Raw genomic sequence first — 19,532 nt, forward strand, 5'->3', positions numbered from 1 at the left:
CATCTATGGAAACCATAGTAATCATGCATATAATCACTGCTCAGTGGGGTGTGAATTTGTATATCCAGTACATCACAGCTGCAGGGAACCCCCTAACTATAAGATTAACTTATTTCTACCGCTCAATTTTGTGTGGGGTTTGGATCTTTATGGCAGCATCATATTACAGTGTTTAGAGCAGGGCTTAAAATTGAGTCTAGACCTACTAGCCAGGCAGAAAACTTACTCTCCACCAGTTGTCCCACCCAAAAAACTTAGATTCTCACAAAGGTCAGTGACCAAAATTACTCTTTACTTTTTCCTTCGGTCAGTGGTCGATGAACCCAGAAACAAAGTTTCAGATAAGTACGTAGTCTTAGCATTGCAATAACCAGCACCATTAGTAGGTTTGTTAGGGCAGACATCCTTAGCACTCTGAAGATTCTCTAAACTGCTACCCGCATCAAACAACGGAAAAGCCAGAGGAAGAAGCAGGCAATAACTTCAAAGAAAATGCGCCTATCATCCTGAAAGAAAATAAAGGTTATTAAAGCGTGGGGATAAAGGGAGAGGAATCAAACTGCATTGAAAACACATGTAGAAGTGTATACAGAAACTCACCTGGAGAGCTGGAATTGTGGTGTGAACAAGCCCTAAATCTTGACAGGTTTAGCATTTATTTACTTGTTATAGTCTCATCTTTCATATTATACAAAAACATTTGTAATGTTATTGTTTTGTCTGTTCTAAAATAATTTTTTTTTTAATTGAAAACATAAATTTGGTAAACATCTGAACAAATCTCATGCAGCCTAAAAAAACTAACTACTCTGTTGGTTCTCTACCAAACAAAATTGCATTTCAGCATGTGCAAAAGTTTATTAGGGAGGAATGGGTTAATGTCTCTGTCCCCCCCATCTTTTCAGAGTTCACTTATCACACGGCCAGTGTGTTACAGCCTCTGGATCCCTACAGCAAGAGTCTGCGAATTCTTGCTGCAGTAATGACCGGATTATGTGATTGGCATTGGCCGATCAACCCATTTAAACAATGGCGGGCTGACAGCAAGCCGCAACAAACCATCTGCGTGAAAGGGGCCTTATTGTCTGGCGAGTTCCTTTCTCTCTTGGCCAAGAATTCTAATTGGGGGAAAAAATACTGGTGGAATATTTGCTAGTAATTTTGCTTACCATATGAACATTGTAGATGTTTATGGTACAGTCTTAACATATTTTTGGTCATTTTCAATATACAGTATACATTCTATTATAAAGTAGAGGCTTTCTACAACTTATGTCTGGCTTTCACTTCTGTGCATGTTTTGTGACAATTGCATCTTTCGGTTGACCAGAGAGACATTGAAACAAATTTTTTTCTTCACATAACAAAAATCTAGCAGAGGCTCTTATGCTTCTCTAAAAAATGGGCTTTTATTCCACTTTGTGTTCCCATTGGAAAGAAGTTGCTGCATTCCTAATCTGGTGAACACAACTGTAAGTTTGGAGAAGGAAGCACATATGCAGGAATAATGGTTTGCATAGGTTCTCACCTTTTCTAATTTGTTTTCAGAGGTTTACTTTAATGTTTATTATTTTGCATTTTATTTTGGGGGAAAAAATGTAATTTATGTCTATGCAATTTATTTTTAAGGCTTGTACTTTGGCTCGAAGAAATGCTGATGTCTTTTTGAAATATCTGCACAGGAATAGTGTAAACATGCCAGGAATGGTTTCACACGTTAAAGCTCCAGAGCAGCAAGTAAAAAGTAAGTTTACATCCAAAAGTTAAGCCATACTGAAATTCTACAAGACCGCGTCATATAATGACAACAGTAGTTTACCAGCTCAGTTGGTCTGTTAGGCTGTGTGCACACGGACATAATAAAATACTCCCATCTTTGCTAAATCTTTCTGCCAGTTTTTTAAATACTTGCATGTTTCTGACATTTTCTGTTGGCTAAAATATTTATTATAACCATTCAAATGAATTTATGCACAGATGTGCATGTTTACATGTTCTTGTAGGCATGCGTGTGTAATTTTAGGCCAGCAAGAACTCAGGTTTGGAACTTCTTTTTCTTTTTTTCTTTGCTGAAGTCTAAAATTTGAATGCAAACATGCATTTGAGAGGCATTAGAAAAAAAAATTGCTTCTAAACATGGTATTTATTTTGCCAGTGTGAATGAGGCCTTATCCATTTTTTTTTCTAAAAGTGTAAGTATGATGAGTTGAGGGGTTTTTTTTTTTGGGGGGGGGGGGTTTGCTTATAGAAAAATGAGTGTTATCAAAGACATTGGTGATTCATGTTATTAGCCTTCACCTAAATGTACAGTGTGACCACTACTTCCAGTCTGTAAACTCCTTCACCTGGCATCAGATCACTACCTCTAAGTTCTGTGCTGCCATTTGCATGAACCATTGGAGTAGGCATGCTGCTTACATTGAATTTGTCTAATATTGATAGAACACACTTGTCTACCTCCATTTTCTTTTACAATTAAAATTTTGCTGTTTTTACACACATCTTATTCATAAAGTACAGAACAGAGTATTCATAGACCCTGGCACCTCCCCTATAACAACGTACAGGAATTTTTTTTCAAAAGTTTTGCTTCCTGAAAAATGTTTGAGTACATTAGACTTCAAAATGGAAAACAAATACAATTTCAGAATGACTATCACATAGGGTACTCTCAGAAATATTAAATTAACAATGATTTTAATGTATTTAATCGCATGCTTCTCCACTCCCAGTCCATGAGTCCTAAGGTGATGAACCTCCTCTTTCTTACAGAGAAATCACTGCGCTTAAAGGATAGGTTTTTAGGGTGGAACATGTAACATGTTCCCATAGCTGCATCTGTGCCTGCTGCCCTCCCTCTGACAGATAATATGGGGAGAAGTTTCCGTGTACTATCTGTCAGATTTGAAAACAGTGCTCCGCCCACACGGCCGTGTCATTCATTCACGGACTTCCGTGAATGAATGAACTCGTATGTCCCGACAGTCTTCGCAGCTGTGGGCTTGTAGTTTTCAGTGAACTCTCACGGCGCTTTGAAGAGCCGTGGTAGTTCATTCAAGCTTCTTGTCAGAACATCTGCTTGGCCATACTTCAGGTATGGAAAGCAAATATTCTGACAGGTCTGCAGGAGACCTGCATGGCATTAGCAATCTGCTGATCACTGGTGCAATGCTTTCCAGACTCCTTTGGACAAAAATAATAAATGTACGTTTTTTTACCTGTAAAAAAAAATGTGCATTTATTATTTTTGTCCAGAAGGTGAATTTATCCTTTAACTTGTTAATATTTTATCTTCAGATTCTTAAATCAACTCTTCATTCAGTTCCTTTACTGTCTTATAGAAGCTGTGCATCCAGATCCATGCAACCTTAGTAAAACATTGGAAGCTGTACCTGGTCCCAACACTGTGGGGATGGCCTGTAATGTTGCTTTGGGCAATGGATCCTGCGGGGGTGCTCAACTTGACACTTTGTGCAGTGCAAATAGTCAGCCACAGGCTGCTATACAGGACCTGGGCCATAATCCATCCCTATGGAGCCCAGATCCTGAAGACTCATTCGGGGGTATGCTCAGCATGATTGGCAAATGCTGTACTCTTTATAGGGTTCAGTGTTGTAGTCAGGCAGGACAGGGTTACCCTGTTTCTCTGGTCATTATTGTAAAAACAGTGACTATGGAATGTATTCACAATACAATTTAAACTTGACACTAGAAATCAACCACTCCAATTTAATTTTTGGTGGCTGTTCAGGTGTTAAATCAATCTGCTAGTGGCACACTTTACTGTCATTTCTGCCTGGATCAGTCATATGGTACTCAGGCCCTTTCTCTTGCCATTTTACCATGAGAACTTCGCTACAGGACAGTCTACACCCAGGTAGCTATGTACTCCTTCTGGACATGTCAGAGTTCTACATGTGGACATCTTTTGTGAATGCAGCTTTTGGTTACAAAGTTCTTGCAGTGGCACCCTGAAGTTGGGTCTGTTTACCCTTGTTGGGCCTGTTGGCACTGTTCTGTTTATCTCTTGGTTGCCCACCCTACTTTTCATTGTTTGGGGACATCCAGGGTCTATAAATACTTTGCCTTTTGTCCTGTACTGTATGATAATTTTTTTGTTTTTTTTGCTAACCTATAAATTCCATATCGTGGAATACAGTACTGGACCTAGACTACCCTCCCTTCTATCTATGGTTACATTGCATGGCAGGTTTCAAAACTGAAAACTCAGAATTAGGTATTGGTATAGGGGAGGTACCCAGGGTACATGCCTTTTTAAAAGCTTGCCAGTGTCCTTTCACCTGAAGGAATGAGTCTATTACCCAGGGTGTATGAAAACTCAGCCTGTGCCTTGCAATGTACTCCAAGAATTTTACAGGTAAGTCAAGATAATTTTTTGTTAACCACTTGCAGGACGCGCGTGAGCAAATTATGTATGTGTGTGTATTTCTAAAGTTAATCTTTAGTCATAACAAAGTTATCACAAAATAAATAGGCCCAAAGCAGAAATGTTATAAAGGTCATACAGGTGAGAGAACTGAAATGGGTAATACATTTTTTTTTTCTTTTTCCCTTATTCTTTTACAATTTGTGAATATTTTTGCAGATATCTTAAATGAATTGTTTCAAAGAGAAAACCGGGTACTTCATTATTGGACTCTTAGGAAAAGACGACTAGATCATTGCCAGCAATATGTTGTATTTGAAAGAAGTGCTAAACAGGTTTGTCATTTTTAATTCTCCTTTTCAGTGGTGCTTGAGTTTGGCACTGTAATTTGTTAGAGTTTTCTGATGTGTTAAAGCAGAACTTCACTGTGTGCACAATTATTAGGTAAGTTGTATTTTCGAGGATAAATTTCATTGTTGAACAACTACAGTGCTCTTGGTCAATCCAAAATGTTAATAAACCTCAAGCCTGAATATTTAAGAGAGTAAAAGTGAGGTTTTGGCTTCGTTAGGAGAATATCTGTGTGCACAATTATTGGGCAACTGTTAGTGTGCAGAATTATTACACAGCTCAATGGAAAATGAAAATTTCTCATCTCACTTGTTTGTTTTCATCTGTTAAAGTGGGAATAATAAAAAAACAACTAAAAATTTACAAATAAACATTTTTCAAGTAAAAAAAAAAAAAAAAGACCAATCTAGCCACCCATGGAATCTGTCAGTTTCTTGATCTGTTGACAGTAATTTTGTTTGTGCAGCAGCGACCATAACCTCCCCAGACACTGTTCAGATAGGTGTACTGTTTTCCTTCACTGAAATTCTCCCATTTAAAAAGGGCCCCCAAGTTCTCAGTAGGATTTTGGTTGGGTAAGGAAGGGGGCCAGGTCATGTTTTTTCTTTCATCTTTAAGGCCTTTACTGGCTAGCCATGCAGTAGAGTACTAAGATGCATGCAATGGAGCATTGTCCTGCATAAATATCATGGTCTTGAAAGATGCAGACTCTTCTAAAAACTAGCAGTAGGTTTGGGAGTTGATTTTGAGTCCATATTTAACCTGAGAAGGTCCTAACTCATCTTTAATAATACCAGCCCATACCAGTACCCCACCTCCACCTTGCTGGCACCTGATTCGAAGTGGAGCTCTGTGCCTGTTACTGATCCGGCTGGGGGCCCATCCATCTGATCCATCAAGAGTCACTCTCATATCATCATTCCTTTAAAACCTTTGAAAGATCCATCTTCGGGGGGCATGGCCGGGATGTGACCATGACCAGACGTGTGCTGCTGGAGCTCCGATCCTGCCTTTTATCTACCGGCCTCCTACTTTGCTTTCGGCACTTATAAAAGGGATCTTTTATCCTACGATAGCTCCTCCCGTAGCGGGCCGACCTCATCCCACCCTTCTTGCTAATCGGCAGCCATCTTGGCCACGAGGCCTTCTCCCTGCACTATGTCTGCCAGCACTCAGACACCTCGGGCGTCTGTGGATGAGACCTCTCCAGCGCCAACATCCTGGCAGTGATCACCACCTGCAAGGAGACGCTGACAGCAAAGATAGACTTCTTGGCAACGGTCATCAGTCTTCTGCGTTACGACCTTGACGGATTTAGGTCCCGCTTCTCTGAGGTGGAGGGTTGTGTTGCTGCGGTGGAGGACACTGTCCATTCTGACTCACTGGAGCTGAGGGCCCTACAGATGCAGGTCAAGGCGCACCAGGAACTGGGCATTGATACTGAAAATCGACTCAGAAGGAATAACATCCGCGTTTTGGGCCTTCCCGAGTGGGCCAAAGGGGCAAAGCCGGATGAATTTGCTGAACAATTGATGACAACCCCATTTGGCCTAACCAACATGCCATTTACCTTCCATGTGGAATGGGCCCACAGGGTCCCACCAACACCTCCTCCACCATTGTCTCCCCCTCCCACCAGTTTCTCCTTCACCTCCTCAATTATCGGAACAGAGACAAAATCCTAGAGGTGGCCTGTACCACACATGGCCTACTTTATGAGAATGCCAAGTTGCTGTTTTTCCCAGACTACTCCAAGGAGATCCGATGACACCGCAAATCCTTCATGGAAATCCCCAGGCGACTCTGAGAAAAAGGCATCCACTTCAGTCTTCTGTACCCTAGCAAGCTGAGAATCTGGGGGAACAAGCCCATTTCTTCGACACAACTGAGGCCTCCTCCGACTGGTTGGATACTCGTTAAGACTGGCAACTTTACCTCCCACCAGCTGTTGCTGCCTTTTGCTTTGGTTCCACGGATGCCAGTTAAGTGCCTTCCCCTCTTCCACATTTTTATCTCCCTTGAATAGTAGTAGTTGGTGAGGGACCCCCTCCTCCTTCCTATAAAGATTTGCCCTGGTGGCGACTAAGGGTCCCTCTCCCCCCACAGTCATCATCCTGCACTCCCCCCCCCCCCCCCCCTTTTTTTTTTCTCTCTCCCCCGGAACAGTTCCCCCTGGAGGGAGGTTTTTCCTTTTTTATTTTTATGTATGACATTTGGACATAGTACTACACTACTGCTTGCACATGTTACTGTTTAGGGTAAAAGCCCCATCTGCCCTTCCCAGTTTTGAGAGAAGATGCAGGATGAGGGCAGGGTATGCACCTTGGTGCATGTTGGGTTCTTGTTTCTTGTTTTATATGTATTGGTTTGCTGTTATCCCTGGCCGAGGTGGGGATTGCTGCTCCTGAGATGCCTTAGCTGGTTTCATAGCTTCCTGCAACTCTTTCTAGCTCACTGCATACATGATGACTACGCCTAATGATGCTTCCTTCCTGGTCCTCTCGGGGAATGTCCGTGGATTAAACTCCAAATTCAAATGGGCTCTGCTCTTTCAATATCTTAAATCTCATTCCCCCCATATCATGCTTCTCCAAGACACGCATCTCATAGGCTCTTAAAAAAACCATGGATTCAAAAAACCTACCATGCTACCTATTCTAATTTTGCTAGAGGGGTATCCATCCTGAGACCATTCATATTGACCCACAGGGCAAATATGTTTTGATGGTTCTTATGTTATGGGGTCAACAATCTATTGCCACAATATACATCCCCCCCGCCTTTGTCCCCATACTGCTATACACACTTCTGGAGAGGATTGACCCGCATTGCCCTGCCAAATTATTAATTATGGGGGATTTTAATGCTATTTTAGCTCCTGACCTTAACAAACCTACCCCCTCAAACATTTTTCCACTGATCTTGTTACCTGAGTACAAGCGGTAGGAGTGGAAGAGGTTTGGAGATGGAAACATCCCACCACTCAATCTTATTCCTGCTTCTCCTCTTCACCTACAAAACCTCTTCCCATAATGACCTGGCTTTTGCCAATCATGCATTATCTGATGTCCTCACGGCCTCCTACCTACCCAGTGGATTACCTCCACTGGCTCCGACATTTCACTCCCCCCCCCCCCCCCCCTTCTCGCAACGCCTCCCTCTGGCGATTGGGACCCCATTGTATCTCCCATCCAACTGTTGTGAATGCTATTCTACCGCTACTGGGGGAATTCTGGGAAAATAATGTTGGGTCATTCTCTCCAGATGTTACATGGGACGCCTTCAAAGCATACACACGGGGTCAATACATCTTATATTGCTGCGGTTCACAAAGTTGAAACTAATACTACCCACACTCTACACGACTCAGTGGAACTCCACACGACTCCACACAGACAAATATGCAGCAGATCCCTCTAAATTCAACTTTGACCACCTCTCCATGGCCAAAAGGGAATTGCACCTCTACTTAGGGGAAACTACTAGATTTGATCTCTTTAACAGCAAACAGCGATTTTTCTAACAAGGCGACCCCAATGAGCGCCTTTTAGCGATGCTGGCTCAACACGATCAGCCGCTCACCTTAATTCCCCATATCCAGACCTCCTCGGGGGAGGTGGTTACCTTCCTGTCGGATGTTCTAGAAACCTGTCAATTTTACAATACCCAGGAAACCGGAAACCTTGGTAAGGCCCATTACTCCTGAGGAGGTCTTTACTGCCATTTACTGCTTCCCTACAGGGAAAGCCCCTGTCCCTGATGGCCTCCCCATCAAATTCTGTAAGGCTCATAGTGCTATACTCGCCCTGCGGCTGGCCTCCCTCTACATGTAAAGCTTATCCTCAGGTAAGCTGCCCTCCTCTATGAACCGTGCCCATGTGGTGTTGATCTATAAATCCCCTAAAGATCCTACCTCCTGCGCCTCCAATAGGCCCATTGCTCTGCTTTATACCGATTTTAAAATACTAACCAAACTTCTCCCTTTGAGGGTGCAAGCGATCTTGCCTACTATTATTGAGCCAGACCAAATGGGATTCATGGCTCACAGAGCCACAGACCTTAATATATGTAGATTGTACATGAACATGCATGCCACACATATCAACATGGGTTCCAGGGTGATGGCCATTCCTTTAGGAGGTGCTTCGTAGGATGGGCTTCCCTTTAGTATTTATTGCATGGCTTAAGATACTGTATGCAAACCCCATAGCTGTGGTCAGATTTAGTGGCGGCCTATCGACCCCATTCTCTGTCTAGAGGCTTTCGGTAGGGCTGCCCCCTCTCTCCAGCTCTTTTTGCCATAGCCGTGGAACCCATAGTGGAGGCTCTCGGTACCTCCTCTAACATTGGCTGGCTGGAGGAGAGGGCAGCCCTGTACGCTGATTACCTCCGTTTGTTCCTAGGCAATGCCGGACAGTCGCTCACTGGGGCCCTCCAGACTCTACACTCCTTTGTCCCTGTCACTGGTCTTTGGGTCAACTGGATGAAATCCTTACTGTTTCCCATCGACCCCCAGGCTCCAAACCCGGCCTCCCCAAATGTTCAAATACAATGGGTGGAGATTTTCAAGTATCTGGGAGTCATGGTTTCTCATCGGGCCTTAGACTTTCTCCCCTTGAATCTTACTCCTGCGGTACAAGATCTTAAGCTGAAGGTATGGGGGTCCCTACCTCTATCTCTCCTTGGGTGCATTAACCTTATCAAAATGAAACTCCTGAAACTCACCTATTTATTTAGACACTCCACAATGGATCCCCAAGACCTTTTTCATCCAACTTTATCAACTTCTCTCCTCCTTCATATGGGACCCTAACACTCCCAGATACAAACTTTCTGCCCTTAAGCGACCCCTTGCTCAAGGTGGCATAGCCTTTCCAGACTGCAACAAATACTTCTTGCCCACCCAACTGTTTACAGCTGCCTGGTGGCTAAGCCCTTATCTCAATAATCCCTCTATTGTTCTCGAGGCTGCAGTGGTGTGCTCCATGGAGGCTCTAAGTTCCTTATATATAGAGCGCCTCGAGCCCCCTACCCATTGACGCCCTACATAGTTACCACCCTGCGAGCCTGGCAAGCTGGCCTAACGTGAACATTACCCCAAATTAGCCGTTTCCCCGAATACCCCATTGTGGCTCAATCCCACCCTGCCCCATTTCTAAAAGTTACCGGTTCTGCACTATCCCCTCTGTCTGTCCTTTCTTCCATTTTTATAATGCTCCTGCATCCCGCTTGTTTCGATACCTACAGCTTTCCCATGCCTTCCACGCTCAGTTCCCTCAATCTACCCTATTGCTCATCCATCGACCCTGGAGAATGTACTGAGATCTAATTGCATTGTGAAGCCTACCTCATATATACTCACCTGCTGGGTGTCTCTCTACCCGTTTTGGAGGGATTGTGGGACCGGTGGAAGCGGGATGTGCCGGAACTAGATAATGATGATTGGGATGACATCTGGGACCTTGCTTTCCGCACCTGGTTTCTCTAAGGGACAATTTGATTCTGTTTAAATTAGAACATTGTGCATATTATACTCCTTATAAACTTCATAAAATGATTCCCTCGCACTTTCCGGAGTACTCGCGCTGTGGGGGTGTCCTGGGAGATTTCGCCCATGTGTTTTGGCATTGCCCGGCAATAACTGACTTTTGGAGAGCGGTGATATCCTTGTGTAATAAAATGACCTCGGTCTCCCTACAGCCATCCATACCAGTCTATCTATTAGGATTGGTTAGTAATCTTCTACCTACAATAGCTGAACGCACTCTGATTAGCCTACTTTTATTCTGCGCAAGGAAGGTCATAGCATTACACTGGAAAAAGTCTGCCGCTCCATCTCTTACATTCTGGAAGCAGTTACTCAATGCTAATCTGCCACTCTATAAAGATACTTCTATACACAGAGGCTGTCCCAAAAAATACTGTCAATAAACCGATTAAAAAAAAAAAAAAAATCCGACTTCAGGCCCAGTCTTGACATTTCAACTTATGTGTCTTGTTCAGTGGTGGTTTTGGTTTCAGCCTACCTTACCTCGGCCATGTCTCTGAGCACTGAACACCTTGTACTTCTGGACACTCCAGGTAGGTTCTGGAATATGACAGCACTGAAGGTTAATGGGTTCCTGGTAACTTCATGTTGAATTCTTCTTATATCTTTGGTAGTTTAAATTTTTTTTTTTTCTCCACATGTTTCTTGCAACCCTGTTGACTATTTGCAACAAAACGTTTGATGGTTCTGTGATCACATCCCAATATCTTAGCGCTGCATCCCTCTAAAGGACTTTTGACAAATTTTTGACTTTACAGACACCGTTAATTTTTTTTTTTGGCCCCTTTTGCCTGAGGAAAAGAAGCGGTCTAATAATTATACACACCTTGATATAGGGTGTTGATCTCCTTGGGCCACGCCCTCCCTCAATACACAAACACACATCACCTGATATTCTTAAATCCAGTAAGCATTCAAGTTTATATAGCTTGGAGTTGGACAATACCTGTTTTACCATTTAATTTGCTCCCCCATACAATGTACATTTTGTCATTGCTTGAAATACCTTATTAGAGAACAATTCTTTTTTATTGTTTGTTATTTTTTGCAGGCTCTTGAGTGGATCCAGGATAATGGGGAATTCTATCTCTCCACTCATACGTCGACTGGTTCTACTATTCAACATACTCAAGAGCTATTAAAAGAACATGAAGAATTTCAAATCACAGCTAAGGTATTTTAAAGAGTATCTTTGTACTGTTAACATACTTCATCTATTGTGTACATTTGTTCTTTCCACATGTCTTAATAATTATACTTTTTGAAGATGTAAAAGGCTCAATGCATAAAGCTTATCAGCGTGAAAGCTGTGTTTTGCCCACACAGGATGCACTGGCGTTCCATGCATCTGTGTGCAGGCAGTTCCATTCATAATTGGAGTGCAGTAGCTGCAAGGATAGCTTGTCCCTGAGCACAGACTGTGTGAATTCAGGGACACGCACCCACTTGGATGTCAGATTGGGAGCAGCAGCTGTGCTTGTGCAACCATCGTGTCTCAATGGATATGACTGGGATAGCCTGCATGTGGATGCATGGGAACACCTGTGCATCTTGTGTGGGCAAACACGGCCTGGTTAACAGCAAGTGATTGACTGCCTCAGCTGTGCATGTTTCTTTGAGACTGTGCAGGGGGGGGGGGGGGTGGCCTCCGTTCCCTCCACTCAGGTTTCAGAATACACCCTGCACCGTTCTGCAGTGTGTGACATCTGATTCCTGTGTATTTTAGGATGCTGTAGAGCAGAGAGGGCTGCAGATACACGTACAGCTTACGTAAATGGGTTTGATTTACTTACTAATAGAAAGTTTGGCAGTCTGCTCACTGTTAGCCAGGGAAAATGATACTTAGTTAAAACATCTTATCTTCGCTAGTGGATATATCACTTTATATGAATCATGGCTTGCAAAGCCATCCACAACACTGCCCCTAGCTACATCACCAACCTCATTCACAGATACTGCCCAAATCGACCACTCCGCTCCTCCCATGATATCCTCCTCTCTAGCTCCCTCATCACCTCCTCCCACACTCGCCTCCAGGACTTCTCCAGAGCCTCTCCCATCCTCTGGAACTCCCTACCACAGCGTGTCCGGTCAGCCCCCACCCTGTCTGCCTTTAGGCAATCTTTGAAAACTCACTTCTTCAAGGAAGCCTACCCCACCTCCACCTAAGAACTGTACTTGAATCACCTCGGCCAGATAATCCCCCGCAGCTATCACCTTTTCTATCACCTCCCCCTTCCTTTAGATTGTAAGCTCCACGAGCCGGGCCCTCCTATTCCTTCTGTACTGAAATATAATTGTACTGTCTCCCTTATATTGTAAAGCGCTGCGCAAACTGTTGGCGCTATATAAATCCTGTATAATAATAGTCTGTATGTTGTTATTTCTCCTGCTATTTATTGTAAATTGAAAAATTAAGTTACTTTCTATTTCTAAATAAAGTTTACACATACTTTTTAGAAGCCTTGCATTTGACATTAGCCACTGCACACTGCAGACAATAGGTCCTAGCTGTCATTTTGATGGCCAGAAATTTCTGGTAGGAGCAGCATGTTCAAGGTACAAAACTAGTTAAGTACAGTAAATTTTCTCCCTTAACAGTACATTATAGGCTTGATATTTATATAGATCTTGGGTTATGGGCTGATACTTTCAGGTGATTGTACACTGGCAAAGCTTTAGCAGGAGTACTGAATTAAAAATCAGAGGTCCAGACAGTAAAATATTCTTCCATCTGAGGTCTGGATCGCATATTTGTGCAGTGACATAGATCCTTCACATCACAGCCCCCTTCTCCTCTAGGTTCACATCTCTGTGGCTGGGAACATGTGCAAAATTGAATGTGTTCCCAACCTGTAGATAAATGTGCTGCACTTTAGCAAATGTGCAGGGGTGCTAATAATTCTTAAAGGCACCCTGCACGCACGCACACACCGGATCGCATGGTGTTGCACAATTTAAAAAAAAAAAGGGTCGTGGACTTCTTTCCTTGCCTTTCTCATGGGTAGGGCAGCCCTTTAAAATAAATGGGCTGTCTACCTGTGAAAGGCGCACACAAATGAATATGCACAGATCTGAACTGAGCCTCATATCACAGTCCCTCTCTTTACATCACAGTTCCCTCCCCTTCACATCAAAATCCCCTCTTCACATTACTGTCCTCAGCCCCTCCCTCCTTCACATAACAGTCCTCAGCCCTGCTTACATTATTGTTCTCAGCACCACCCCACATTACTGTCCTCAGCCCCCCATAACTGTCCTAAACTTCTCCCTTATTCTCCTCAGCCCCCCATAATTGTCCTCAGATTCCCCCATTACTGTGCTCCATTCCCCCCTTTCTGCCCTCAGCCGCCCATTACTGTCTTAAGCAACCTTTCTTCAAATTGCCCCCTCCTGTCCTACCTTACACAGACAGGATGGAGAGTGGGAGGAGCATCGGGTCAGGATATAGGGTGAGAGCTGCGAGCTGATGATTGGTTTCTAGGACAGCTCTAGCAACCAATCACTTGCCTTTTGGCTCAGGAAGCAAACCCTCAGTCTAGAACTGCCCTGCCTCCCGCTGTGGGCTACAAGGATGACTGCAGGGCACAACAGGCTTCTAAATGGCAGGACCTCAGCATATGGGCAGGACAGTGAGTCGGCCTGGATGCGGACCATGGTCCAGCATTTAGTGATGGCTGCTTTACAGGATACTCCCCCCTGTACACGCCCCTCCATAACCCAACCCTATTCTGAGTCCTCAGTTTTTTACTTTATGGTTTTATTATTTGAAACCTATTTCAACAGATAATGTTGCCTACTATTTACCACATAACGAAATATTGGTACAGTCTTGTACAATAGATCGTTATCTTGAGGCTTTCATGTTCAGTAGTATTTAGGATATCTTTACCCACTATATACAGCCTTATGTTGATACTCCGTATAGCCATTTGGGACCTAGGTGAAAAACTCCTTACTTCTCTCCACCAGATATCATGGTCCTCGGTCAGCGTGTGCCGTGTCTGCCCGGCCAAGATATTCTGGTGGTGTCTGCAGGATTGAGGTTCCGCCTTTTTTCACACTGCTCCAAAGTAGAACAAAAAGGGTGCTGCAGATTAGACCTACACAATCTGCTCCTGTAATCAAGTAACACACCGTTCCCCGCCTCCACTGAGCCCATTTTATTTTATTTTTTATATTTTTATATCACTGGAGAATGCGTTTCACTCAATAGTTGGTCACGGCGCCTCCGGATTATTTATGTCTAATTGTCATTGTGACTGTTTTTTGTTTTTTTTTTTGTTTTGTTTTTTTTCCTTTTTCTTTTTCTTTACAGTGATAGTGACATAGACAAACATTTATATACATAATGCAAATGTAATATATATAAACACGTGCGTTAAAAAAAATTGTTTACTTTTTCTTTTTACAGCAAACTAGAGAGAGGGTAAAACTGTTAATACAGCTAGCTGATGGCTTTTGTGAAAAAGGACATGCACATTCATCAGAAATTAAGAAATGCATCACAGTCGTGGATAAAAGGTATAGAGAGTTCTCTCTTCGTATGGAGAAATATCGTACATCATTGGAAAAAGCTCTTGGAATTTATTCAGATTCCAACAAGTCGGTAAGTCATGCAGTTTAGCAATTTTATGCTAGTACAAAATATTTTTGAGGTGTGTGTGTGTGTGTGTGTGTGTGTGTGTGTGTGTGTGTATATATATATATATCTGTGTTCAGAAAATAAGGGTCATTGTTAGAAAATTCATATGAGGGATGGAAATAGTTTTTCTTTTAGGTTTAACCATTATGGTTATATAAAACATTGAAGTAACTTTACCTGCAGTAGTATCTGTAAAGATTATGTACTGACTGAAAAATTAGTTTTTTTACTTTCTGATGACCCTGTTAAGAAGGTAGAGGCATCTACTGCAATAAACAGAGTAATGTAAATACCTCTCAAGACTTGTCCTTTACTACAGAATTTGATTTACAAATATTTTTCTTGATGCGATACTAAAGATTCAGCTTATAGAAAAAAAAAAAAGCAAACATGTCTACATGTCTATACATAACTGCTCTGGGTAGTGGTTTTGCAAACAGCAGCCTGGATCCTCCTTTTTTCTCGGGTTCCGCTCCTCCTCCCTCCTCCTTCCAATAGCAAGAACCGCTGCTCCGCATGTCCATTCACTCACACAGCCGTGGCTTGGCCCCACCCCTCTGTCTCCTTATTGGCTCACTGTATGTGATTGACAACAGCAGCCAATGAAACCGAGAGCGCGGCAGAGACCAGGGACTGCCGAGGTTCTTGCGCATATCGCCGGATTGTGGTGGGGCTCAGGTAAGTATTGGAGAGGGGGGAGGGCTGCTGCACACTGAAGGTTTTTACCTTCATGTATAGAATGCATGAAGGTTAAAAAAACCTTGAGATTTTACAACCATTTTAAAGAGTGTTGCAGTTATCTCTTCAAGCAAGCTTGTTTCTATTGGCCATACAGTGGAATAAGGAGGAGTCACTGATCTAACTCATTCAGTTGTGGGTGTAAATTTCAGCTTAAAGCAGAACTTCACCCAAAAGGCGAAGTTCCAATTTATGTCCTCCCCCCTTTCTCCATTATAAAATAAAGTGCAAAAATAAAATGTCCATGTGTTAAAATTCCACAGAAAGTGCACCTGTGAAGAAAATAATTTTTTACAACAATTTCAGGCTCTATGCCCTAATAAAGTGTCCATGCAATAAACTTGCAATAAGTACTCTTGGCAAACAGATGTAGGAGTTTATGCCTTTAACACAGTGCTCCTCTCTGGATATTTGATGTCACTTCCGCGTGTGCTGTGCGAGATGATTTCACTTCCTAACGTGACATTTCGTCGTCCTGGGTTTTTAAGAGGTAGGATGGGGACCGTTAAGACAACAATGTATGGAGCAGGTACCCCAGCACTCCTGATGCAATGTAACAAGCGAATATATCCTAATGCAAGCTCTGGATCGAGACAAATATTTCCAGCCTAGCAGTGTGTTATATACTGGATTTGTGTGCAAGGAAATGGACAAGCCACCCCCCATGCAAACAACTTTATGACCTTCTAAGGAAGGAGAGTGAGCTGGCTTGTCCATATAATCACATTCCTTTTTCATTTAAGGTAGTCTGACTTTGTCCTCTTATAGCCCTTTAACCAAGGCTTGGAGGCATTCTTAAACATTTGAGAGACCAACATTAATAAGGAAATATGTAATTTGCAATTTCCCAATCACCTTGTCATGCAGTACAAGACACAGGATGAGTGTTTATAGACCTTGAGTTAAAGGCTCATACCTTCAAATGATAGGACACTGACAAAGTGTTCAAGGACATGCCACCTGGATCCACTCCATGAGTGTTCAGTTGTTTGCTAGTGTCCTAAGATCATAGACCTTTTCTCCCTTGTGGAGAAATCATTATTTGTATAACAAGTTTATTTTACCTTCCGATTCTTCAGTGAACGTCTCAGTATTTTCTAAACACCACAAAAGTAGCACTGTATACAGATCAGTGTAACCTCTGTAAAGTCATGGGAACTGGACTTGGACCTGTACCCATAGGAAGGCCTGTAATGTTTTCTTCAGGCATTGGATCTTGCACAGGTGCTTAGTGCAATGTGTGTAGTCAGCTGCAGGGTGCTATACAGGTCCAGGGTTGTGGTCCATGCCTATGGAACCCACACCGTTTAGACGCCTTCAGGGGTATGCCCCCTGTGACAGGCAAAGCCTGGAACCTATATAGGGACCAGCATCATAGACAGGTAAAACATGGTTGCCCTCCTATCTCTGACCATGTGACTGTGAAAACTGGACCTTTTTTGGGATTGATTGTGTTCACTTTACAGTGCAGACTTTTCAAACTTGGTGCTAAAATTCAACTTCTTAGAGCTCAGTCTCATATGGATGATCACATTTTACTTCACACCACAGGTCATGCACTTTACTACCACTTCTGCTTAGAGCCCTTTATATGGTACTCAAGCACTTCTTCCTGCCATTTCGCCACTTCTTCCTGCTGCTGGTCTACACCTAGGTAACTCCATACTTCTTCCAGACATACTTGCCCTATATTCCACATCCTACTTCGCAACAGGTGATCACCCTCAACTGTAGTCAAAAGGGAGCCACAGCAAAAATTCAGAAAACCATTTCCTCTGCTGAACGACTGCAAAACACTCGACCTCTGAGTAACTGTTTCCTCTTGAACTGAAAAAATTACTTCATTTTGACACTGGTCTCTGCATCCAACTGTAGCTATATTTCTGGCATGTAGCAAGTGGCCAACCCTACAAAAGCAGATATTCTTGCAACCATATCACACTTTCTCAGGCAGCTAATGGCTTAATACAGCAGTCACTGTCCAGGACCCCAAAATGCCAGGCCCCGTCTTCAGCTCCACCATCTCTACCTGAGTCTGATCCCAGTATGCCCAGCCTTCATGAGGCAGACATGGAAGGGAATGAAGAGGACCCTGAGGCAGTGCTAGAGGAGGCTGCAGTCTTGCCATGCCCCTTTGGTTACAAGGAGACCCGCAAAATTTAAAGAGACATTCCCCGTTCATTAACAAACAGAATGGGTAATTTATTAAGATTGGATCACTGTGGAGATTTCTCAGTCTTCCAAAAATTATTGGTGAGGTCTAACCAGTGGGAAAAAATAGTAGTCCAATAAGTGGTCTGTCATTCAAAAATTCTGTAGATAGGAAGTTTGAGACACTAGCTAAGAATTCAGGGCATCCAGATCACAGTTTACCTTGACAACATTTTCCTGAAGGACTCCTCTCTTTCCAGCTTTCAACCTCCACATGACAGCTCAGATTCTCCAGGGGTTTACTTGGTGATCAGCTTTATAACATCTGCTCTCTAGTCATATCTACGGCTGGAATACTTGGGTGTGATCCCTGAATACAGCCCTATCAAAGGTTTTCCTTTCAGAAAAGGAAAAGGTCCTCACTCTCAATACTCATGCTTGGGAACTAATGTCAAAAAGATATTTCACAGTGAGATTCTCTGAGAGTGCTAGGCCTCATGGCAGCCTCCTTCAAGGCTTTGCCATTCACTGAATTTCATTCAAGGCTGCTCCAGCACAGTAACTTGTCGAGCTGGAGTAAACACGCTACTTCTGTTGGCCCATGCTTCTATCCTGCAAAGCCAGGAATTCCCCAGCTTGGTGGATCTCCAGCCCTGACTTATCAGCAGGGTAGTCCTTCTATCTGTTTAACTGAAAGGTGATAACTGATGTCAGTCTTGCAGGCTGGTGAGGAGTATTCTAGTACCTACATCAACTGCTGCGGGACACCAAGAGTCCTGCATTCTTGAAGGAAGTAAGCCAGATCATTTCATGGATGGACACTTGCTGTCCTGTGATCTCTGCAGTGAACATCCAGGGGTGGACAACTGGAAAGTGGGTTACCTCAGCCATCACCACCTGAATCAAGAGGATCATCCTGCCATCTTTAAACTGATGTATCAGAGACAGGGGTCCCAAAACGTGGATATCCTTGTCTCCAGATTCAACAACAAACTACCTCTGTTTTTGGCCACATCTAAAGATCCTCTAGCTCTTATATTGGATTTGTTTGAATATATCCTCTAATGAGCAGGGCCCTCTGAATCCTACTGTATTAATTTGTATTGTAATTGTACTGTCTGCCCTTATGTTGTAAAGCGAAGCGTAAACTGTTGGTGCTATATAAATCCTGTATAATAATAATCTCCAGATCTTAAATCAGGCTAATCTAGGCTTTCTTTCAAGTGCAAATTCTACTTTGGCTGATGATTTTCCTTGCTCCGAACTGGCCCAGAAAAACCTGATACATAGACATATTCAGGAGCACTAGGAGATGACACCTAGCCTTTTCTCAACAGGACAGACCTATTGTCATGCGGTCTTTGTTGCATCCCGTAGTTTCATAGTTTGGTTGAAAAAAGACAAAAGTCCATCAAGTTCAACCATTAAGAAAAAAAAAAGTTATAATCCTACACCCACAGTTGATCCAAATTAAGGCAAAAAACTCAGCAAGGCACGATCAAATTTGCTCCTGCAGGGGAAAAAATTCCTTCCTGTTCCCCCAAGAGGCAATCAGATATTTCCTGGATCAACTTTACCTTCTCAGTCACTGGCTATAAAGACATGCCTGTTGAAGCCCAAGTCTTAAACAGGTTGGTCTCTGAGTCTGTCATTTCTTCCTTGTTAAAAGCAAGAAAAGCCACTTTAAGAATGATCTATTATTGTACCTGGAA

At 43.0% G+C, this 19,532-nt stretch overlaps 1 protein-coding gene across 4 annotated transcripts in view; it reads left to right on the plus strand.

Moving 5' to 3' along the window:
• LOC149444794 (triple functional domain protein) overlaps positions 1-19,532 on the plus strand; it is a 455,657-nt gene that overhangs the window by 178,377 nt on the left and 257,748 nt on the right. For all 4 annotated transcript variants that reach the window (XM_089654527.1, XM_089654524.1, XM_089654525.1 and 1 more), the window contains exons 19-22: positions 1,630-1,744; positions 4,607-4,722; positions 11,338-11,460; positions 14,701-14,895. In XM_089654527.1, coding sequence (XP_089510653.1) covers positions 1,630-1,744; positions 4,607-4,722; positions 11,338-11,460; positions 14,701-14,895 — 549 coding nt within the window. The remainder of the gene's footprint in view (positions 1-1,629; positions 1,745-4,606; positions 4,723-11,337; positions 11,461-14,700; positions 14,896-19,532) is intronic.

Source organism: Staurois parvus, unplaced genomic scaffold (genome assembly GCF_062004578.1).
Source record: "Staurois parvus isolate SC_StPar_1 unplaced genomic scaffold, SC_StPar_1.0 ptg000772l, whole genome shotgun sequence".
NCBI classification, from domain to species: Eukaryota; Metazoa; Chordata; class Amphibia; order Anura; family Ranidae; genus Staurois; species Staurois parvus.